A 24083-nucleotide genomic window follows, 5' to 3' on the forward strand; every position below is an offset into this window, starting at 1 on the left:
ACCCTGCACACTCCATGCCATAACAATGACGACCACTTCCAATTGTTTCCTAGCTGGAGGAGGGGGAGGGGAGCACTGTTTGGGAAGGGGGGGAGCCTGGGGGAAATGCTTCTAGTGACAACAGCCCTTTCTAAATCCGGCTAGGGACTGGGTGCAGTTGGGGGTGGGGGTGCCCTGCTGCCCCATATATACAGCCCCTGAGACCAGGTCTGACTCCACAGCTCTGTCCTGCTCTGTGTCTTTCCCTGCTGCTCTCAGGTAGGAGCGGGAGCTGGAGGCTTTACTCTGGGATAAGGGGGCTCCAGGCTTAGGAAGGGATTCCTCTAGGAATAGCAAGCTTCATGCAGGACTTCATGCAGAGTACCAGGTCCAGTCACTGGGCACACATGTGCAGGTCTGAACATGGGCGCATGTGCCACAGGAGTTCCTAGGGGAAGATATCTGCATCTGAGCATATGGGACCAATATGCATTACAGAGTGTGTGTGTGTGTGTGTGTGTGTGTGTGTGTGTGGACAAGCCTGCATAGTCTGAATGTGAGAGAGGGTATGTACCTCACTGACTGATACAGAAATATCAAGTGGCAGATGCGGGTGTGTGATCATGTCTGTGAACGAGGAGGTTCCTTTGCAGGGAGGGAGAAAGGATGGTGGAGAAGGGTTCTAGGAAGTGTGTATGCCTTCATGTGATTCTGTGAGGCCTGGAGTGTGTAGCTACCCTTGTCCATGCATGCAGAGGTTCTTGTCTATGCCTCCACGAGTCATGACTGTTATAGTATGTGTACCCTCTGCAGAAGGAACTCACAGGCACGGGGATGTAGGATGTTCCAGGTCTTTGTGTACTGAAGAACACGCAGTGATGTGAGTCTACTTACTCGGCACACATCCTGAAATGTGCACATTTGCTGTTGAGGCATATATGGCACCCTGGGGTTGAGGTGCGGACTGATGTGTGGGAAGGAAGCCTGTCTTCATGTGAGAGACATGCCCAAGAAGCAGGCATGAGTGTTCATCAGAGGGCTTGTGGAGGGTGTTTGCCTATGTGATGGGTGTGTCTATGAGAGGAAGCCCACAGTGTCTTCTCTCTGAGAATGTCCACAAAGTCTGACAACAAAATGGGGACAGGATGGAAAAGAACTCTCTTTAGAGTCATCAGACTTGCATTCAAGTCTTGGCTCTCCCACGTGTTGTCATGGGCTCTTGGACAAGCAAGCCACTTAACCTCGATTTCCTCATCTGTCAAATGGGGTGAAGACTGAGTAGGAGAATGTGCATTGAAGTGCTTTTAGATTGGAAAGTGCCGAACAAATGTGACCATTAATCGTCTCTCAGATGGCTCAAAGAAAGGTACCACTAGATGGGTACAGGCAGGGGTGGGACCATCTCGGAGGAGTGAAGAGGATTAGGGTTCAGGGTGAGTTGACACCAGAAAGCTGTTAGAACTAGGTCTCGAGGAAAAAAGGAATAAAGTTTGAAAAACAAGAAGGATGGGACCAGAGAAGCTGACCGCCCTTTCCACCTTGTTTTGGAAGAGGGTGAATGCTGAAGGACAGAGCCAGGGAGAAGCAGGAAGGTGGGACTGGCCAGGTTGGGCACAGCCTGCCCTGACACAGCCTCTTCCCTCTCTCCAGGTCCCCTGCAGGCCTTGGCCCCTTTCCTCATCTGTAGACACACTTGAGTAGCCCAGGTAAGAAAAGCTGAAGCTAGAGCACTGAAAATCTAGTGAGACTGGGCATTAGAGCCCCAAAGCCAGCCTATGGAACTCTAGTTTCTGCCCTGTGCTGGAGAGAATATCTTGGCTATCAGGCGCTCCTTACCTGTGACCAGGGGGTCCAGGGACAGATGAGGGTCAGAGATGGAAATAGTTAGATTTCTGCTCCTGCAGGGAGCTCAGGATGCTCTTCCTTCCCCTAGGAGAGCCCCAGCTTGAACAAGTTAGTTGCTCCTTTTACCCTGGCAGGTTTGCTAGGCTGCTCTTCTGGTTAAGGGGTAACCTCAAAGAGGAAGGGACTCACTGGTAACTCTTCTTGACTCTTGAGCATGGTGCTAGGTTTTGGGGCTCCCACTGAAGGGGAGAGCCCAGGGAGGGAAGGGGAGAATGGGCAGATGGGAGGGCTGCCAGCTTTTGCTCACTCCAGGCACAGCCATGGGAGATTCGGAGATGGCCATCTTTGGGGAGGCCGCCCCCTACCTGCGCAAGTCAGAGAAGGAGCGGCTAGAAGCCCAGACCAGGCCTTTTGACCTCAAGAAGGATGTCTTCGTGCCTGATGACAAACAGGAGTTTGTCAAGGCCAAGATCATGTCTCGAGAGGGTGGCAAAGTCACTGCCGAGACCGAGAATGGCAAGGTGGGTGTCAGGCTGATGTGAGAGTCCACCCTGGCCACCTGCACACCTGGGTGGACAGAGAGGGGTACACCCATGCCCCATGCCCACGCAGACCTGAGGATGGTCCCATTCTCCTTCCCTTTGGGGAAGAATCCAGACCCTCCAAAGAGCCCTCTCCTTCCCAATATCCCTTCTGTCTTCCCTGTGAGATCCTAGTTCCTTCTCTCTTGAGCACTACTGCCCTGTCACTCACCAACTCCTAACCCTCTTGAGGAAGGAGGGAAAGCCCAGGCTGACAGGAGGGCCTGGATGGGGGCTCTTGCAGACAGTGACCGTGAAGGAGGACCAGGTGATGCAGCAGAACCCACCCAAGTTCGACAAAATTGAAGACATGGCCATGCTGACCTTCCTGCATGAGCCCGCAGTGCTCTACAACCTCAAGGAGCGCTACGGCTCCTGGATGATCTACGTGAGTGCTGCACCTGGCCCCATGTTGGAATCTCTGTTCCTGCTCCATCCATGTCCACCCCAGGAGCCAAGAGTGTCTTCTGTTTGTGTCTAGGCAGGGTTACACTCTAACCTCGTCCCAACATCCTTGGTTCAATTCCAACACTCTGGGGACTGGCATTACTCAGATTGAGTGCATGCAGAAGTTTTCCTTTCTCTTCTTTCTCTCCTGGGATTTTTCTCTAACTCCCCAAATCACCAGCCCTCACCCTTCGCAACTGGCAAGTCACTGCTCCTTTTCTATCCCCAGACCTACTCGGGCCTCTTCTGCGTCACCGTCAACCCCTACAAGTGGCTGCCGGTGTACACTCCTGAGGTGGTGGCTGCCTACCGGGGCAAGAAGAGGAGCGAGGCCCCGCCCCACATCTTCTCCATCTCCGACAATGCCTATCAGTACATGCTGACAGGTGAGAGGCCCCGGAAGGGTCTTCCTGAAGGGAACTGGGAGAGGCCGGGAGGGAGAGGGAGAAGGAAGGGAGAAGCCCCACGAGAGCATCCTGTGCAGCTCCTGACCTTTCCTCCCCACCCTCTCCCCACAGACAGAGAAAACCAGTCCATCCTGATCACGTGAGTGTAGCTGGTACCCTATTCCCTTCCAGAATCTCCCTGATCCCAGCCTCCAGCCCCATCAGGGGTCCCAGGCCCCTAGGCATAGACTCAGCCTCTTTCCCCTCCACCTCGTGCCCATCTCCTTCTCCTCTGACCGTTACCCTGACCGCTCTCTTTGCTCTCCCTCTTCCTTTCTGCTTTCCATCCCCTTCATGTTTTTCCTCTCCCACCTCCCTCACCCACTCTCCTCCAACTCATCACGTGTTTATCCAGAAGCTCATTATCACCATGTCTTCACCTCTTCATTTTCTTTCCCTTCAGAAACATTTCCCATTCTTCCAGCCCTACCCACTTTTCCCAAAGCAGCCCAGGCCCATCTCCCCCGTTTACTTTGCCCAGCCAAGCACAGGCTCAGCCTGCCCAAACCAGTGCCTTCTGGTGGCATCCTTCCTGGTGCCAGGCCTGACCTCTGTGCATCAGAAGACAGTTGTGGATTTTGGGGGCAGATAACCTGGCAGCTTCTTGCCCAGGGCTCCTACTGTCGGGTAGGCCCAGGCATTCTCTCCTGATCTGAGGCTTGTTGGTCTCCAGTAGTATTGTTCACTGCCCAATAAGCCCCTGACTGTCTTCACAGCGGAGAATCCGGCGCAGGGAAGACGGTCAACACCAAGAGGGTCATCCAGTACTTTGCTGTTATTGCAGCCATTGGGGACCGTAGTAAGAAGGACCAGAGCCCGGGCAAGGTAGGCCTGCTGCCCTCCAAGGTCCTGCACCACAGAAAGGGAGGGGGAAAAGCTCTCACCTGCCTCCTTCTTGACCTCTGCAGGGCACCCTGGAGGACCAGATCATCCAGGCCAACCCTGCTCTGGAGGCCTTTGGCAATGCCAAGACCGTCCGGAACGACAACTCCTCCCGCTTCGTGAGTGGTCCCTGACCTTGGCCTTGGGACTTGGACTGGTGGAGGGATGGTCTCAAATATGAGCCTTCCCCCGACTCATCACCACTCTCTTCCATCTCTCCAGGGGAAATTCATTCGAATTCATTTTGGGGCAACAGGAAAGTTGGCATCTGCAGACATAGAGACCTGTGAGTGCCATGAATCTGCTAGGCTCACCCTAAGCTCACCCTTGCTCTAGACCATCTGGTCTTGACCTCTCTCTCTCTCCCCTCCCTCCCTCTGTTTTTCTCCTCTTTAAGTCTCTGTCTGTAGGTGTCTCTGTCTTCAGGTCTACATAACTGTCTCTCTCTGAGACTTCCTCTGCATCTTTCTCCATTTCTGTCTCTGCATGGCTAGGTGTCTTTCTCTGGGATTTCTCTCTGAGACTATTTCTCTCCTTCTGGGTCTCTGTTTCCATCTCTCTGTGTGATCTCTTTGTGTTTGTCCAACTAGTCTCTCTGGCTCTTCCCTTCCCTCTGCCTTTTGCTTGCTACATTTATCATTAATTTTTCTTGTGCCCAAACCCTAACTTTTCTTTCCCTCCTTCTTCTCCCCACCTGTTCACAGATCTTCTGGAAAAATCCAGAGTTATTTTCCAGCTGAAAGCGGAGAGAGATTATCACATTTTCTACCAAATCCTGTCTAACAAAAAGCCTGAGCTGCTGGGTGAGTCAGAGCCACCAACTGAGACCAACTATCTCCATGGCAACCTGGTCCCCTCTGCTTGTGGCTGGATTCAGCTGGCATGCCCTGGGTTTCATGGCACTTCTGGATTCGATTCAGTGGGATGTGGGGCCAAGCCAAGCCCTGTCCTGTGCTCCTCCCCAGGCCATGTGCTGTGGTGAGCAGCCTCCATGAGAGCCGGGGGCTTGTGTCCCACCCTAACCATGTTTTTTCCCCTAGACATGCTGCTGATCACCAACAACCCCTACGATTATGCATTCATCTCCCAAGGAGAGACCACCGTGGCCTCCATTGATGACGCTGAGGAGCTCATGGCCACTGATGTGAGTGTGTGAGGACCCAGCCAGGGGGTGGGAGGATTGGCAGTGAGGGGCAAACAGGGGTCCAAAAGCAGAGCTAAGACGCTGGCCGTTGGTTGTTTAAAGTGGTATGGACCTCCTGAGAGCCAGAATGTGCCCCGTGATCAGGGTGTACTGGGGAATGGATGAGGTGAGACAGGACTGGCCAGTATCTGGTGTTCTATCAAACCAGGAAGGGCTGAAAGCCATGAGACAGAGAGGAACACAAGCCAAGAAACAAGCATCACCAAGGGAGCAGGACGAGGAGGGAAGGCCATGCAGATGGCATGGGGCTGGAGGGACTGTTAGGTGAACAGATGCAGACAAGTATGGAAGGCCAGGCAGGAAGCAAGTGTAGGGCCAAGAAGCATAAGTGGGTAACTCAGAAAAGCTGTGGCCACTGACACTGGGGCTGCGGCCGGCTGACATCTGCTCTGCTCTTGCATCTTACATCCTTTGTTTTGGAGTTCCCCACTGAGTATGGGAGTCTCAGAAACCACAGGGATTAAGGAGACGAGTTTTCTCTACAACTTAGAAGGGATCTCACTTACCCATCATACTTCTTTTTCTGGGGTCCGCCAATATGGGGCCTCCCTACAGAATGCCTTTGATGTGCTGGGCTTCACTTCAGAGGAGAAAAACTCCATATATAAGCTGACAGGCGCCATCATGCACTTTGGAAACATGAAGTTCAAGCTGAAGCAGCGGGAGGAGCAGGCGGAGCCAGACGGCACTGAAGGTGGGAGGCAGGGATTCTTGGGGGCAGCTGTCAAGTCATGGAGGGCCACATCTGCTCAACAGTCATCTCTCTCTTTTTTTTTTTTTTTTTTGAGATGGAGTCTTGCTCTGTTGCCCAGGCTGGAGTGCAATGGCACAATCTTGGCTCACTGCAACCTCCACATCCTGGGTTCAAGTGATTCTCTTGCCTCAGCCTCCCGAGTAGCTGGAATTACAGGCATGCACCACCATGCCTGGCTAATTTTTGTATTTTTAGTAGAGATGGGGTTTCATCATGTTGGCCAGGTTAGTCTCAAACTCCTGACCTCAAGTGGTCTGCCTGCCTTGGCCTCCCAAAGTGCTGGGATTACAGGCGTGAGCCACCACGCCCGGCCAGCAGTCATCGCTTTACCAACTTTGCTACTTGCCTTTTCCTTCCAGAGGCTGACAAGTCTGCCTACCTCATGGGGCTGAACTCAGCCGACCTGCTCAAGGGGCTGTGCCACCCTCGGGTGAAAGTGGGCAATGAGTACGTCACCAAGGGGCAGAATGTCCAGCAGGTGGGTCCATCTTCAGATGATAATGGGTGGGCAGGGTAGGGAGACTGGCATGGTGGGATGAGAGTTTTCAAGTTCACTCTTCCCAACAACCCTGCTCAATATGGGTCTCTCCTCCACCTTGCAGGTGATATATGCCACTGGGGCACTGGCCAAGGCAGTGTATGAGAGGATGTTCAACTGGATGGTGACACGCATCAACGCCACCCTGGAGACCAAGCAGCCACGCCAGTACTTCATAGGAGTTCTGGACATTGCTGGCTTCGAGATCTTCGACGTGAGTTGGGACCCCTGGGAGTAGGAAGACAATCACGCGCTCGCTCCTACATTCAACAGCCATTTGCTGAGAGCCAGCTGTGGACCAGACATGGGAAGGCAGTGGGGACTGTGTGGTGACAGAGGCAGTCATTGTCCCTGTCTTCAGGGGAAGCCCTCCTTCACTGCCCTGACATGGAGGGGACCAGCCACGCCCTGCTGGGCTTGGGCACAGTGCACGGGCACAGCCCCAGTGGCCACTCACACCCCCTTTCTGACTGCTCCCACCCCTCATGCCCCCTGCAGTTCAACAGCTTTGAGCAGCTCTGCATCAACTTCACCAACGAGAAGCTGCAGCAGTTCTTCAACCACCACATGTTCGTGCTGGAGCAGGAGGAGTACAAGAAGGAGGGCATCGAGTGGACCTTCATTGACTTTGGCATGGACCTGCAGGCCTGCATTGACCTCATCGAGAAGGTGCCTCTTTGGCCTCACCACCTGAATTCTCCCTGCACACCCAACACGAACACCATAGACAAAATAGCAGCCCCTCTCCCTTCTGGGAGAATATAATCTGGACAATAGAAGGGGCTGAAGGATCCTGAGTCCTTGGTTCCAGAGCTTATGTTGTGCTGAGCACCCAGGACAGGGTAGCACCAGGGACAGCTGAGTTCCCAGGAGCTTGAGAGTAGACACATGGAGGATGGGCACCTGCATGATGACCTCCCACACCTGCATGTTTATTGGGCCTGGTTTATGCATCCAAGGATCAGGAAGTGTGAGGGTGGTGTAGGGGATCATAAGAGTGCACCTATTTTCAACCCTAGCATCTCAGGCATCTGGGTGGTGGAGTGGTGTGTACAGCATCGATAGAATCCACATTCCCAGACTTTCACAAAGGTCCTTCTGTCATCAGACAAAATCCTCCACCTTGAACCGGTGCCAGTCAGTAGATAAATGTACTCAGAGCTGAGCCTACTACCTTAACACCCAACATGGCACCTCCATGAGCAAGTATTGACCACAGAGCAGAATCCATGTCCACCTGTGTGAAGGACACTCAGTGATGCTCTGCCCTGCTTCCTCAGCCCATGGGCATCATGTCCATCCTGGAGGAGGAGTGCATGTTCCCCAAGGCCACCGACATGACCTTCAAGGCCAAGCTGTTTGACAACCACCTGGGCAAATCCTCCAACTTCCAGAAGCCACGCAATATCAAGGGGAAGCCTGAAGCCCACTTCTCCCTGATCCACTATGCTGGCATCGTGGACTACAACATAATTGGCTGGCTGCAGAAGAACAAGGATCCTCTCAATGAGACTGTCGTGGGCTTGTATCAGAAGTCTTCCCTCAAGCTGCTCAGCAGCCTGTTTGCCAACTATGCTGGGGCTGATGCGCGTAAGTAGGAGCTGAGGCTCCTGGTACAGAGGAGCAGGGATTCTGCCAAGGTTCTGAGCCAGGCCAATTGCTACACCCCACCACTTCAATGTCAGGTTGTACCCCAAGGTTTACAGACTCAGTGGGATGGAACTGGGTGAAGAAACTGAGGCAGCCACATTGAAGGCATCACCCAGGGGCCAAATGTCAGCAAGGATGTAAAGAGGGGCTGTGATTCTTTACTCAGGCCATACCTCCCCACACTGATGCTTTCTTTTGTTGACTCTCCTTCCTGTAGCTGTTGAGAAGGGCAAAGGCAAGGCCAAGAAAGGCTCATCCTTTCAGACTGTGTCAGCTCTGCACAGGGTGAGTGGGACACAGCCCCAGCCAACTTGGCTCCCCATCTGCCCAACCCCACCCAGCCCCGCCCTTCCCTGCCTTGTTTATCCCCTACTCCTCGTGTTCCCTGTCTCCTCGGTGCATTCGTGACCATTTTCACTCTGTCTTCTCTTCCTGTCATCTCCTGGCCTCTTCACTTACTTACTTCCCATCTCACTTCTCTCCTCTTTCCCTCCTGTCTCCCACCCTCTCTCCTTATCCCTGTCTGCCCCAGGGCCCCTTCATCTCTGTGACTTCTCGAATTCTCTCCATCTCTCTTTTTCTTCCTTCTTCTCCTCTCTTCTTCCTGCATCTCTTTCTTGCATTTTCTTTACTTTTCTCTATTGCATTTTTCGCCACAGGAAAATCTGAACAAGCTGATGACCAACTTGCGCTCCACCCATCCCCACTTTGTACGTTGCATCATCCCTAATGAGACAAAGTCTCCAGGTGAGGCCACAAACTCAGGCCAGGCCACTGCTGGGCATACACCACCCTGGGAACAGGACCTCCTAGGGCATCTCCCTACCTACCACCACAGTGGTTTCCAGACCACATTCTTCTCCCATCCCCCATGAGGCCTCCCAGGGTACCTCCCTCTCAGTGCTGCCTTGCACTTGCAGTGTGTAACGCAGGTGATGTGTAAGGCACTCTGATGGACCTTACCTCATCAGTGGCCCTACGACCTCTTGGATAGCTGGTTGTCCAAGAGAGAATCTTAGTTCAACTTTAAATTTACCTGCAGAACCACTTAATCCCCCAATGAGACATATTCAAATTGTTAATCCATTTTTGGCTGATTAGGAGACAGAGGCTCAGGGACCTAGGTTCAAGACCTGGCTCTGTTCTTGATCAGCATAGTGACCTTGGGCCAGTCCCATAACCCCTCTGTGCTTAATTTACTCATCTAGAAAATGGGATATATCTGTTCTGGCTACCACCTAAGATAATAGGTGTGAATCATATAAAAAAGGAATGTGAAAGCCTTTTGGTTAAAAATGTGGCTAGAAGAAAATGAAACAAATGATTATTACTAACTGACTTGCTAAGATTACAAGCTAATCAGTGACAAAGCCAGGATCAGAACACAGAACTTCAGTCCAGTGTTCTCACAGACTCTTCCTACTTCCTTCTTGCCGCAGGGGTGATGGACAACCCCCTGGTCATGCACCAGCTGCGCTGCAATGGCGTGCTGGAGGGCATCCGCATCTGCAGGAAGGGCTTCCCCAACCGCATCCTCTACGGGGACTTCCGGCAGAGGTGGGTATGAGGGTGCCCCAGAGCTCATAGAACAGGGGGAGCCAGGCTGCCCTGGTGGGAATGGGATCTGCAGGTGGCCCTGGAATTCTGTGGGCAGAGCAGATCACTGCAGATCACGGGTGATTCTGGGCACTTCCCTCCTCAGGTATCGCATCCTGAACCCAGCGGCCATCCCTGAGGGACAGTTCATTGATAGCAGGAAGGGGGCAGAGAAGCTGCTCGGCTCCCTGGACATTGACCACAACCAGTACAAGTTTGGCCACACCAAGGTGAGGAAAGGAGACTAATTAATTAAAGGGAGACATCTCTTGTCCATTGACTCCTCTGATGCTTTTCCTGTTATAATCGTCTTAGCAAAATCTCTTACCTGTATGCTACCCCTCCCAGCGGAACATCTAGCACCACTCCCCTCATCCCAGCTCCGGCTGCCATTGACCTCCTCCCTGCAATCCTTTTCTAGGCTGTTACCCTTCCTAAGGTAATCCCCACCACCTCTTTACCTCGTACCCCTCCCTAGTCATGCCCAACACACACCTTGCCTGCAGGTGTTCTTCAAGGCCGGGCTGCTGGGGCTGCTGGAGGAAATGAGGGACGAGAGGCTGAGCCGCATCATCACGCGTATCCAGGCCCAGTCCCGAGGTGTGCTCGCCAGAATGGAGTATAAAAAGCTGCTGGAACGTAGGTGAGAGATCTCAGGAGGAGGTTTCCCGCTTCTCTGAGGCCCAGGCTGGTTCAGGGGCAGTGTCAGGAAAAAAAGCTCAGCAGATCTTCAAACAGAGAGATCTGCAGGACGGGCTCATATGAACACACTGCAGTCACAGGGTCAGAGGCCTCAGGAAGGGTGGGAGGGATGAAGGAAATGGGACATTCCCAAGGTTTCAGGACCTCAGATAGGAAGGAGGCAGGAGGCTCAGCACTCCTTTCAATGGGCCCCTGCAGAGACTCCCTGCTGGTAATCCAGTGGAACATTCGAGCCTTCATGGGGGTCAAGAATTGGCCCTGGATGAAGCTCTACTTCAAGATCAAGCCGCTGCTGAAGAGCGCAGAAAGAGAGAAGGAGATGGCCTCCATGAAGGAGGAGTTCACACGCCTCAAAGAAGCGCTAGAGAAGTCCGAGGCTCGCCGCAAGGAGCTGGAAGAGAAGATGGTGTCCCTGCTGCAGGAGAAGAATGACCTGCAGCTCCAAGTGCAGGCGGTGAGGCTCCTGGGCTACTGTTGGCTCTTCCACCCTGCTCTGCCTTCACTTCCCACAACCCTGCACCTCCCTGCACAGGGGCTCACTGTCTTGTTCCTTCAGTCAGAGGACTCTGGGATCAACACTTCTAAAGACCTCCAAAGAGGTCCCTCAGGAGGAGGAAAGGGCAGAGGGAAAAGAGTTGACTTTTAAAAGCACAGGCTTTCTACTTGGGTTCAACCTAGATCCACAGCTTAATTATTTTGTGACCTTGGGCAGACCATGCATCATCTTTGAGCCTCAATTCCTCTAGACAGGGAATAAAGCTGTCCATTTCATTGAGCCATCATACATAAGTGCTTGGCATCAGCAAATGCAGTTCCCGCCCTTCGATGAGGAGACCAGAGGAAGAGGTCCAGATGAAGACTTCTGGTTCCTTTCCTCTCTGCTCCCCTCCCCAATGTTCCCAAGTTACACTATCCTGAAACTCTTCCCCTCCCCATACTTCTGAAGCTCTTGCCAACTGGGGATATCCTAGAGTTCCCCTCCTATTTGAGGGATGTGCCTCTCCTTCCCTCTACCTGCAAGAATGAGGACCTTGCCCCCTGAACAGCCTCCCCTCTGTTCCTCGCCTTCAGGAACAAGACAACCTGGCAGATGCTGAGGAGCGCTGTGATCAGCTGATCAAAAACAAGATTCAGCTGGAGGCCAAGGTGAAGGAGATGAATGAGAGGCTAGAGGATGAGGAGGAGATGAATGCTGAGCTCACTGCTAAGAAGCGCAAGCTGGAAGATGAGTGCTCAGAGCTCAAAAGGGACATCGATGATCTGGAGCTGACACTGGCCAAAGTGGAGAAGGAGAAACACGCAACAGAGAACAAGGTAAGGGCAGCTCCCTTTGGCTCCAGCCCGGGTCTCATCAGGACTCCCAGACCATACTGACCTTGACCCAGGCTAGCCACTCGGCATCCAGAGAGCAGCATGGACCTTGACATGGAGCTCCCCACAGATGGCACCAAGCTGGTGGCCTTTGAGCCTAAAGGAGATGGGATTCTTGGTCGGCAGGTGAAAAACCTGACAGAGGAGATGGCTGGGCTGGATGAGATCATCGCCAAGCTGACCAAGGAGAAGAAAGCTCTGCAAGAGGCCCACCAGCAGGCCCTGGATGACCTTCAGGCCGAGGAGGACAAAGTCAACACCCTGACTAAGGCCAAAGTCAAGCTGGAGCAGCAAGTGGATGATGTGAGTAGATTGAGAGTTGCGGGGCCTAGATATGCCATGTCTATCTGTGCCCAGAGCTCTGTGTGTGTGTGTGTGTGTGTGTGTGTGTGTGTGTGTGTGTGTGTTTGGAGGGGGGTGGGGTTAGAGGATGTTAACTTTCCTGATATCTTTCTAGAAGGGAGCTGGGGAATGAAAAGTCGGAGGTGGTGATCAATTCTGAATTATGTATCTAATCTCACTGGTATGATCAATAGTAGAGATGAGTTTTCTTATTTAATTTAAGTTCAATCCCAGACATCTCTGCCTTTGACACCAGATTTAGAGGGTCATCTCATAAGAACATGATAAATTTCTTTGGAAATTTTGTGAGGCTCCCCAAGTAGAATTTTTGAAATTCCAATATTTAAGGCAGAATCTGATCATTGTTCCCTCTGATGCACATATGGCTGTTGACTCACTTATCACTCTATATTTTAATTATTTAAGCTTCTATCTCAGCCATAAGACTACTAGCTTCCTTTAGATACTAACTTAGATCTATTCAATTTGGGGACTGCAGTGCTTCACACAGAGCCCGATGCCCAGTAGGTATTTACAGGATGCTGAAAGAATGAATATGGCCGCCAGCGGCAGTGGCTCACGCCTGTAATCCCAGCACTTTGGGAGGCCAAGGCGGGTGGATCATGAGGTCAAGAGATAGAGACCATCCTGGCCAATATGGTGAAACCCCGTCTCTACTAAAAATACAAAAATTAGCTGGATATGGTGGCGTGCACCTGTAGTCCCAGCTACTCAGGAAGCTGAGGCAGAATAATCCCTTGAACCAGGGAGGTGGAGGTTGCAGTGAGCCGAGATTGCGCCACTGCACTCCAGCCTGGCGATAGAGTGAGACTCCATAAAAAATAAAAAGAAAGAAGGAAGGAAGGAAGGAAGGAAGGAAGGAAGGAAGGAAGGAAGGAAAGAAGGAAGGAAGGAAGGAAGGAGAGAAAGAGAGAGAGAGAGAAAGAGAAAGAAAGAAAGAAAACAGCTTTGGGGTTTCATCCCACAATCATTCATTCCTTTATCTATCAAATATTGATTGAGCATCCCCTATATCTAGGCAATCTCACAGTCCCCTAATAACATTGGCCCACTCTGGGGAAGGTTTCCCAAGTCCTGAACGCAAAGATTTACCAAGTCCTGGGGTAACTGAACAACAAAATCACCAAGTCAGGATGCTTTGCCTCACTGGGCCTGGCTCCTTCTCTCCATCAGCTGGAGGGATCCCTGGAGCAAGAGAAGAAGGTGCGCATGGACCTGGAGCGAGCGAAGCGGAAGCTGGAGGGTGACCTGAAGCTGACCCAGGAGAGCATCATGGACCTGGAGAATGACAAGCAGCAGCTGGATGAGCGGCTGAAAAAGTACTGTGTCCCCTCCCTGCTGCCCTTCCTCCTCCCCAGCCCATAACAGTACAAGCAGACCCAAGACAGCCATCCTCTGAGGCAACAACCTCATGCAGCCTCCACAAGTGGAGGCGCAAACCATGGGAAAAGGCCTCCCACACAAGGGCTTTCCTCCCCTAGTCCCAGATGTCAGGGTTAGTTAGATGGTCCTCCCTGGCAAAAAGTCCACTGTATCCCTTGAATCCTTTCTTCTCGTTAGGCACTCGGTGGGAATGAAAAAAACAGCCTTCCCCCTTTATACACATTTCTCTTTGGAGACCAGTTCCTTGACATGGAGGAAGGCTCCACATGAGAGCCTCTTAGGAAAGTCCCTTTGTGGCTTTTCACAGAGAGCCCACAAGGCACCAAGAAATGCCCTCACATTCAAGAAGTCAGGGGATCAGGGCCATTTCTTTGTTTTGCTTAACTTGTGATTCCAATTCTTAGTGTAAGTTCTTCCAAAACGTATAGACTTTCCAGACTTGGTAAACAGTGAGCTTGCAGAACATATTTTGATAATTGAAGGCCTTATGGTGTTTCAGGCTCAGGACTTTGAAAGGCTTTGAGAATCATCATAATCTACATCCTCATCAAGTTTGTGTTTGCACAGGAATCTTCATATCTTCCCAGGCACAGAAGTGTTGAATAAATGAATAAATACACGATCCTATTTGATTCTCAAAACACCTTTTAAGGATGGTATCTTTAATTTCACTTTACCAAAGAGGAAAATAAGTTTCAGAAAGGTTAGCTGAGTTACCCAAAGCAACAGTGACAAAATTAAAGACCACCAGAGCTAAAAAGGACCTTCGAAACAATCTAGTCCAACCCCCTCATTTTACATTATGAGAAAACAAGGACCAAAGATGGGAATGTCCTGCAGAGCCCAGGCCCCATCACCCTGTCTACAGCACTCCTCCCATTACATTCTTGTTGGATTTCAATCTCACCGCAGGTGTTACACTTCCAGGGATCCTACATCACCCCCATAAGCTGTTTTTCTAATGAAATCCTACTCTTTACCTGTATCATTACCATTTTTAACCACTGGTGGACCCTCCTGAGGCCCCACGAGTCTCCCTTACCTCACCATCCCTCCTTCCCCACAGAAAAGACTTTGAGCTGAATGCTCTCAATGCAAGGATTGAGGATGAACAGGCCCTCGGCAGCCAGCTGCAGAAGAAGCTCAAGGAGCTTCAGGTGAGGTCTGGACACCCACGCGGGATGCTGAGTCCCTGGGCTGGTTCTGTTTCCCCTGTCCCCTCCTCTAGGGTGTCCTGTTCACAGCATTACAGGAACTGATTATGTGTCCATGGAGGCAGACACGCAGCTATCACAGTGTCCCCATGGATACATCCAAAAGGGGCCAGGTGATCCACAGAGACTCTGAAAAGGTCGCAGGCCTGGAGGGCAGAATTCCTGGCTTTCTATCTCAGCTCTGCCTTAGTTGGGTTGACCTCCGGGAGCCCACTCCAGATCTCTGGGTCTCCATGCCCTCCCCTGTTACATGGAAGTTTTTAAGAGCCCTTCGACTCTGATTGCATGACTTTCCTTCTTACTCTAGAGCAGAAGCTGTGTTAGGTCTTTAGTTGTCTGGTCAGACAAATATGGCTCTCTCATTTTCAACTTTTCTTATTTTTTTATGACTAAACTGCTTAAAATATCCCCAGAACACAGGTCTCTTTGTCCATCTTTAAGAGCAAGTTTCAACCACTTTCCTTCCAATAAAGAGCATGTAGACTGTCAGGCCCTCCCCTAAAGGAAGGCTAACTCGGCTCTTCAAACCATCTTCCCCAAATCCTTTAATTCCCACCTCTCCACTGGAAGAGCTAAACTGACTTGCTGTTCCAGAGAAGCCGAGAGCCTTTTAGAGCCGGGGGGAATTCCAGTGGAGGGGTCCAGGCGGTGGGTCTGAGCCCTTTGTGTCTGATCCAGGCGCGCATCGAGGAGCTGGAGGAGGAGCTGGAGGCCGAGCGCACCGCCAGGGCTAAGGTGGAGAAGCTGCGCTCAGACCTGTCCCGGGAGCTGGAGGAGATCAGCGAGCGGCTGGAAGAGGCCGGCGGGGCCACGTCCGTGCAGATCGAGATGAACAAGAAGCGCGAGGCCGAGTTCCAGAAGATGCGGCGGGACCTGGAGGAGGCCACGCTGCAGCACGAGGCCACTGCCGCGGCCCTGCGCAAGAAGCACGCCGACAGCGTGGCCGAGCTGGGCGAGCAGATCGACAACCTGCAGCGGGTGAAGCAGAAGCTGGAGAAGGAGAAGAGCGAGTTCAAGCTGGAGCTGGACGACGTCACCTCCAACATGGAGCAGATCATCAAGGCCAAGGCAGGCCCTGCTCAGCCTCCCCTCCTCCAACTTCCTCCTCCCACCTCCCCTTTCTGTCCATGTCGTCTCTCTTCCTTCATGGTTCATTTTCCCACTTCCCTTCCTCTGCCTGGTTCTCAGATCCCCTCCTTCTTTTCACACCTTCCCTCTTCCTTTCTCCTTTAGTTGCACCTCTTACACCCCCTTCATTCCCCCCCCCCCCAACGTCATCATATAACTCTCCTTCCCTTCTCAGGCTAACCTGGAGAAGATGTGCCGGACCTTGGAAGACCAGATGAATGAGCACCGGAGCAAGGCGGAGGAGACCCAGCGTTCTGTCAACGACCTCACCAGCCAGCGGGCCAAGTTGCAAACCGAGAATGGTGAGCCTAGAGCAGGGGCTCCATGGATCCCACTGCAGTCTCCCCAACCTCCTGAACCACTCCAGCCTCGCTCACACGCCAATACACGCACACACAGACACAGAGTCTCCCCAGAAAATGGGGCCTGAGGGCTACAGGAGGAGGTGGGGATAGAGAGGAGTGCTGATCTAGAATGGTGCTTCCCCAGGTGAGCTGTCCCGGCAGCTGGATGAGAAGGAGGCACTGATCTCCCAGCTAACCCGAGGCAAGCTCACCTACACCCAGCAGCTGGAGGACCTCAAGAGGCAGCTAGAGGAGGAGGTTAAGGTAAGGGCTAGACTCAGGCCACCTGGCCCAAGCAAGGAGCACACTGACTAGCCTTGCATCAACATCACTTCCCTTCCCAGCAACAAGGCTGGCTGTGAACCAACAGTTCTCCAAGAATTCTAAAAAGAAATCAAAGCCCAAACCCTGCCACATGTCATCTACTCCCCAGGCTGAGGCCCTCTGCTTCTGCTGCATCCCTGGGCGGGAGGCAGGGTGTGAGAAGGAGGAGAGGAAATGAACTAGGCAGGCATGAGATGGCCTTGCCTAGGCACAGCTAGGGGATGTAGGGACTGCACAAATGGGTCCTGGGATTTGCAGGGCCACCTGAAAACTGGAGAAAGAAATTAAACTGGAGCCTATTCCTAGCACTTTGCTGGGCTCACGAAAAAGGAGAAAGAACATGATTTTTAAAAAACTCCAGGGTTCAATACTAACCTGCCTCTTATAGCTCAGTGATCTTAGGTTAGGGAAATCCCCTAACCTTTCTGAGCCTGTTTCCCTCTCCCCAACCAGGTAAAATGGCCGTGATGATGACCATGTCTGGTGTGGGGAGGAGCTCAGGGCCAATGGCCACGAAGCTTTTCTTAAATAGTTCACTGCTGTATTGGCATTCTTTGTTATCAGCAAACAGTAAACCATGACAGGTCCACTGGGGGTTTGGACATAGATGAGGCCAAGGGATGATGTTGAGATTGGGGTGAGGAGAAGGGCAAGGGTGGGGTTGCTTTATGGAGAAAGCTGAGCCCACCTCCTGGTGCCCACCCCTCCCCAGGCGAAGAACGCCCTGGCCCACGCACTGCAGTCAGCCCGGCATGACTGCGACCTGCTGCGGGAGCAGTATGAGGAGGAGACGGAGGCCAAGGCCGAGCTGCAGCGCGTCCTGTCCAAGGCCAACTCAGAGGTGGCCCAGTGGAGGACCAAGTATGAGACGGACGCCATCCAGCGGACTGAGGAGCTCGAGGAGGCCAAGTGAGTTCTGAGCAGCCTGACTTCTGGCTGAGGCCCCTCTGCAGGCAGGACTCAGCCCAGCCCCAGCCTCAGCAGATCCCACACAGGCGATTCTTGGCTAGTGTTTGACAACACAGGAGGACTCTGCCCCGGCCCCACCTCCTTCTCCTCTCAGGGAAGCTTTTTGCTCGAATTATGTTTCTGATCCGAATATAAGACGAACAAAAGGTTTGTCTGAGGGCAGAGTGCTTCCGTCTGGGGCAGGGCACTGTGGCAGGGAAAGGCAGTGGGGAGGGCTGCAGAAGCCCATACCTCCTCAATGTCCACAGCCCAGAGGCTGGGCCAGGGTCAGAGGGTGCCTGGGTCTCCACGCCCTGCTGGGATCCTCTGCCTGCTGTTCTCAGCCCCTGGGACCTGTCCTCAGGCTTCTCCAGCTGCACTTCTGAGGTTTCAAGGATTGTCTTCTAGAAGGTTCATGTTGTTTCCTCTTGTCCCCATCCACATCCTCCATCCTCCCCACCCTCTCCCACCCTCCCTTGGGCAGGAAGAAGCTGGCCCAGCGGCTGCAGGAAGCTGAGGAGGCCGTGGAGGCTGTTAATGCCAAGTGCTCCTCGCTGGAGAAGACCAAGCACCGGCTACAGAATGAGATTGAGGACTTGATGGTGGATGTAGAGCGCTCCAATGCTGCTGCTGCAGCCCTGGACAAGAAGCAGAGGAACTTCGACAAGGTGGGCTATGGGTGGCGGCCACAGCCAGCATGCAGGGCAAGGGGGCATGAGGGCTTCAGTGCAAGGCCAGAGCTGTCCTCCTTGGAGGTGGGGGAGGAGGGCTGAGCCCAGGCAGATCCTGAGACAGACCCTGGACATGGGGCTGAGGCTGGGGGCTGCACAGTGAGCCTTGTCCCCGGGCAGATCCTGGCCGAGTGGAAGCAGAAGTATGAGGAGTCGCAGTCGGAGCTGGAGTCCTCGCAGAAGGAGGCTCGCTCCCTCAGCACAGAGCTCTTCAAACTCAAGAACGCCTACGAGGAGTCCCTGGAACATCTGGAGACCTTCAAGCGGGAGAACAAAAACCTTCAGGGTGTGCTGGGGGCCCGAGAGGCTGGGGAGGGGCTGCACTGGCAGTGTTCCCATATGGTGCCACCCAGGGGCTCCAAGAGGGGTCTGGGCAAAGAGGCGTGTCCCTCCAACTCCACTGGACCTCAGCAGCCCTCAACCGAGTTACCGTGTTCCCCACACAGAGGAGATCTCCGACTTGACTGAGCAGTTGGGTTCCAGCGGAAAGACTATCCATGAGCTGGAGAAGGTCCGAAAGCAGCTGGAGGCCGAGAAGATGGAGCTGCAGTCAGCCCTGGAGGAGGCCGAGGTGTGTGTTTGTGCAGGGCACGGGGTGCAGGGAGCAGAGCTCCAGGCTTTTGGTCTCTGTTCTCATCCCCTGCTTTAACTGTTTTGGTCAATGACCCATCCCCAGAGCCTAGGACAGAGCCTGGCACATAGTAGACACTCAATGAAGATTTGTGGAGTGAATGAATGACCAGTCACTGAACTCTCTTCATATAAACATTTTACACATTGCATCTTAGCTGAGTTTCCCACTTCCATACACCTCCTGGTTCCCACCTCTGCCTGCCTCTGTTTTCTTTTATACTCTATACCTGATTGCCTCTGTTTCCTTGGCAACACCTTTCTCTTCATTTTCCTCCTTGTCTTCATAGCTAGCTCTCCCTTGTGAGGGCCTGAATCACTTTTTCTTAGGCTTATTTTTATTTTCTCTTAGATTCTCTTTTCCTCCACCTTCTGCTTCTTTGACTGAACCACTTACACCACTCTTGAACTCACTTCGTATCCATGATTAGTGAACAGACCCCCACCCTGCGCTGTGCCCTGACTGTCTGCCTGCATCCCCTCCCCCAACCCCTTCCCAGGCCTCCCTGGAGCACGAGGAGGGCAAGATCCTCCGGGCCCAGCTGGAGTTCAACCAGATCAAGGCAGAGATCGAGCGGAAGCTGGCAGAGAAGGACGAGGAGATGGAACAGGCCAAGCGCAACCACCTGCGGGTGGTGGACTCGCTGCAGACCTCCCTGGACGCAGAGACACGCAGCCGCAATGAGGCCCTGAGGGTGAAGAAGAAGATGGAAGGAGACCTCAATGAGATGGAGATCCAGCTCAGCCACGCCAACCGCATGGCTGCCGAGGCCCAGAAGCAAGTCAAGACCCTCCAGAGCTTGCTGAAGGTACACGGGGGTGGGAGGTCCCCTCACCCAGAGGGGACTGGCCTCCACGTGGCCTGGCGAAGCAGTGGTGTCTCCATACAGGCACCACATTCCTCCTGCCCCTAGGTTACTGCAGGGACCTCTGACAGGTGCCCTCAGTGAAGGGAATCGAGGCTGGCTCCCCGCTCATGCCCACTCTCCTGATCCTCAGGACACCCAGATTCAGCTGGATGATGCGGTCCGCGCCAACGACGACCTGAAGGAGAACATCGCCATCGTGGAGCGGCGCAACAACCTGCTGCAGGCTGAGCTGGAGGAGCTGCGTGCCGTGGTGGAGCAGACAGAGCGCTCTCGGAAGCTGGCGGAGCAGGAGCTGATTGAGACCAGCGAGCGGGTGCAGCTGCTGCATTCCCAGGTGAGAGGCTCCCCTGCTCATTCCTGAAGGCAGCACAGGCTGGGGCTCAGCAAGCAAGGCTTGAGAGCTATGCATAGATGCTCAATGCTTCTCCTGCTCTGCCCAACCCTCCCCCAACCCAGAACACCAGCCTCATCAACCAGAAGAAGAAGATGGACGCTGACCTGTCCCAGCTCCAGACTGAAGTGGAGGAGGCAGTGCAGGAGTGCAGGAACGCCGAGGAGAAGGCCAAGAAGGCCATCACGGATGTGAGTCCCTCCCTCCACCTACCCGATCCAGACCAGTGTCTCTCCGTGGGCTGGGCAGTGAGTGTGGGAGGACTTGACCAGACCATATGCCACCTCTCTCCTGCACACAGGCCGCCATGATGGCAGAGGAGCTGAAGAAGGAGCAGGACACCAGCGCCCACCTGGAGCGCATGAAGAAGAACATGGAGCAGACCATTAAGGACCTGCAGCACCGGCTGGACGAGGCCGAGCAGATCGCCCTCAAGGGTGGCAAGAAGCAGCTGCAGAAGCTGGAAGCGCGGGTGCGGGAGCTGGAGAATGAGCTGGAGGCGGAGCAGAAGCGCAACGCAGAGTCGGTGAAGGGCATGAGGAAGAGCGAGCGGCGCATCAAGGAGCTCACCTACCAGGTGCGGCGGGCAGTGACTCCAGGCAGAGCCCGGGCACCGTGGCCACAGTGACAATCAGCTGAGGAGAATGAAGAGTGCTCTTAGCCTCTTCCAGGGCAAGGATGGGAATGCAGCCCCCGTTTCACTTTGCCTAGCCCTGCCCCACCCTGAATGTCCCCTAGCTCAGAGGTCAGTCTCTGAGCCTCCTGGCCTGGGAGCTCCATCTCAGCACCCACTCTTAGCCCATCGCCAGGGGACACACACAGAATTCCAGACAAAGCTCACCCAGCACAGCTCACCAGAAAGCAAATATGTAGCCAGGGTCACCCCCAAAAGACACCAAAATGGGCATCCCATTCAAACAAGCACAAAAACTTTTCCATTGCCCAGGGCAGTGTGGACTCTAGCTTTCTGAGGTGTTTTCTAGAATCAGACTCTGAATTAGTATTTGTTTCTTTTCCAATCCAGGATGTCACTATCCCTCTAAGCACACTTTGTCCTTAACCTAGATTAAGTCAGCATCATCTGCATTGCAGCCCAGGAAATTCCATCACACTCATAGCCCCAAAGTCACTCCCAGCATGTGCTGAGGTCCAGAGCGGGGGACTTTATCCTCCATGGGGTCCCCGGACCCTGAAAAACCTGCTCCCTGGAGCACTGCGCACACACAATTTTGTGCATAATTTCAGGAGTCCCACTAGTTCTTTGGACTCTTTCCTGGTACAGATCATTTAAAATATTTACACATATTTGGTAAGAAATTATAAGGAGAATTCAAGTGTTTAGTGAGGATCAGAAAGTAGAATTGGGTCAGGATATCAGATGAAGCAGGGCAGGGTGGAGGGGATGCTACCTTCTATGACTGTGCCATCTTCACCCCCTGCCTACCCTCTGGCCCCCAGACGGAGGAGGACAGGAAAAACCTGCTGCGGCTGCAGGACCTGGTGGACAAGCTGCAGCTAAAGGTCAAGGCTTACAAGCGCCAGGCCGAGGAGGCGGTGAGTGACCCCGCTGGGGACTAGGCCCAAGGGAGGCATAGGAGAGCTCGTCCCCCAAACCAGGAGGCTGAGAACCCAAGCCCCCTCTCACCTCATGCTCCCATCTCCTGCAGGAGGAGCAAGCCAACACCAACCTGTCCAAGTTCCGCAAGGTGCAGCACGAGCTGGATGAGGCGGAGGAGCGGGCGGACATCGCCGAGTCCCAGGTCAACAAGCTGCGGGCCAAGAGCCGTGACATTGGCGCCAAGGTGGGTCCCTCCTCTGGGCTTTGCTAGTCACCCCTACAGCAGGCATACCCAGACAGGGCACCCTCAAACCAGTGATGCTTCCTTTTCATTTATTCCGCACAATTGAACCACACAGCCCCAGAGGCCAAGGTAATTCAGTTCTGTGTGATTTCTAGGATTCTTCCAGCTCTAACTTTTATTTTTTTGAGGCGGTGTCTCACTCTGCCGCCCAGGCTGGAGTGCAGTGGCACAATCTCGGCTCACTGCAACCTCCGCCTCCCGGGTTCTCCTGCCTCAGCCTCCCAAGTAGCTGGGATTATAGGCATGTGCTACCATGTCTAGCTAATTTTTGTATTTTAGTAGAGATGCGGTTTCATCATGTTGGCCAGGCTGGTCTTGAACTCCTGACCTTGTGATCCACCCACCTCAGCCTCCCAAAGTGCTGGGATTACAGGCGTGAGCCACCGCGCCCAGCTCAGCTCTAAGTTTCAGTGGTTCTGGGAATTTCAGCCCTAGGGAGGTCTGCCACCCTAGAAGACCCTAATTTATATACAACCAGTATATCCCAGTTTCTCCCCAACTGCTAGTTTCCAGTTCCCTTCCACCTAATTTTGTCCTGCAATCTTGTAACTCAAACCTAAAATGGACATCTCAGAGAACCTGGGCCTGGCTTTGTTCTCGCCCAGGCAACTTCCCTCTGGCCAACCCCAGAACCCTACCCTCCAGAACTTGCCCCCTGCACATCGATCCCTGGAAACACATCTGCTGCTGCCACAGGGGCTTCCACCTGCCCACACAGCAGGCCCCCCACCATCAGACCCCTCTCACCTTTGTTTCCCATGCCCTGTCCCTGCCCAATACCATCTCTCCAAGGACTGATTCGACTCTGTTTCCTTTCAAAAGGGCTTGAATGAGGAGTAGCTTTGCCACATCTTGATCTGCTCAGCCCTGGAGGTGCCAGCAAAGCCCCATGCTGGAGCCTGTGTAACAGCTCCTTGGGAGGAAGCAGAATAAAGCAATTTTCCTTGAAGCCGAGATCCTGACTCCAGACTCTTCTTCACTGCCCTGAGGACCCGGGGGTGGGGTCTGGACTAGGGGAGGTGGAAATGCAGGGGGGCGGGGGCAAATTCAAAGGCCTGGCCTAGGAGGCCTTCCTAGAGCAGCGCTGAAACCCCCCTTCACTTCCCCCAAACCAGCCAAATGCAGCAGAGGTGACACCTCTCCTCCCAGCCTTCTCCCCAGTCCAGCCGGGATTTAAAGGAGATTTAGGGAGACCCCTAAAGTTCACCTAGAGCACCCTGAGCCCATCTACTGTGGACCTGCACCCCAGCTTCTGTCAACCCTGCCCCACCCACCATCATGGAAACCGCCCAGGGCTGGGCAAAGGGCAGCGGTTCGGGGTGTGGGTGCTGGCCAGTGCCGTTTCTGAGCCTGCAGAAGTGTGAACCACTGGGCCAGGTGAGGCAATGGCTGCCTAAGTGCCAGTCCCAGGCAAGTCTCTGAGAGTACACAAGGACTCACAGCTACAGCCTGCATCCCCTTCTAAATAGAGCCACCACCCTCTCCAGCCACCGCCAGAAGCCAGTGTACCCCCTCCCCACCACAGGTGGGAGAAACACACCCTCAGCCCACCTGCCGTCCTCTTCAGCTCCTCCCGGGGCCGAGCCCCCTTGGCCCAGGGTGCTCACTTCTTCCCACTGATTTCTTCCCATTGTAATTCCCATTACCAAGCCCTTTGTCCTCTGGGCTTGTGGGAAGATGGGGTTCTCCTGGCCCATTTATGGCAAGCCATCTTGAGGGGAGACAGACAGATGAGGGGCTGGGGAAGGTTATGTGTGAACAGGACTCTGGGGAGAGGGAGGGAAGGTGCAGGAAGGAGTAAGTCTCCTCCAACTAAACAAGTTCAGCCCCTTTGGAGTTCCTGCCACAGCTGGGTTGCTTAGGTGGGCCTGGGACTGTGGGCCACAGAGGGCAGGGGCTTG

The 24083-nt window shown here is 53.6% G+C and overlaps 1 protein-coding gene across 2 annotated transcripts; it reads left to right on the forward strand.

Annotated features, from left to right (window-relative positions):
• The first annotated feature begins 236 nt into the window (after positions 1-236).
• Positions 237-23138, forward strand: LOC100601359 (myosin-7). Of its 2 annotated transcripts, XM_030802450.1 has the most exons (40): positions 237-258; positions 1630-1685; positions 2137-2345; positions 2650-2793; positions 3082-3238; positions 3371-3398; positions 4015-4123; positions 4207-4299; positions 4403-4466; positions 4885-4983; positions 5221-5324; positions 5940-6078; positions 6498-6616; positions 6741-6890; positions 7175-7345; positions 7957-8266; positions 8544-8611; positions 8986-9073; positions 9766-9883; positions 10029-10152; positions 10429-10565; positions 10823-11078; positions 11696-11938; positions 12122-12298; positions 13532-13677; positions 14808-14898; positions 15634-16023; positions 16259-16385; positions 16573-16691; positions 17464-17660; positions 18184-18367; positions 18551-18716; positions 18877-19001; positions 19561-19869; positions 20060-20263; positions 20386-20511; positions 20622-20897; positions 21779-21874; positions 21988-22122; positions 23005-23138. In XM_030802450.1, exons 3-40 carry the CDS (start codon positions 2145-2147, stop codon positions 23020-23022), a joined length of 5808 nt encoding a protein of 1935 aa, XP_030658310.1. In that variant the 5' UTR covers positions 237-258; positions 1630-1685; positions 2137-2144; the 3' UTR covers positions 23023-23138. The 2 variants fall into 2 exon arrangements, with proteins under 2 accessions (XP_030658310.1, XP_004091949.2); XM_004091901.3 differs by lacking the exon at positions 237-258 and having other exon boundaries at positions 1592-1685.
• Positions 23139-24083: the final 945 nt, after the last annotated feature.

This window comes from Nomascus leucogenys, chromosome 22a (genome assembly GCF_006542625.1).
Source record: "Nomascus leucogenys isolate Asia chromosome 22a, Asia_NLE_v1, whole genome shotgun sequence".
NCBI lineage: Eukaryota > Metazoa > Chordata > Mammalia > Primates > Hylobatidae > Nomascus > Nomascus leucogenys.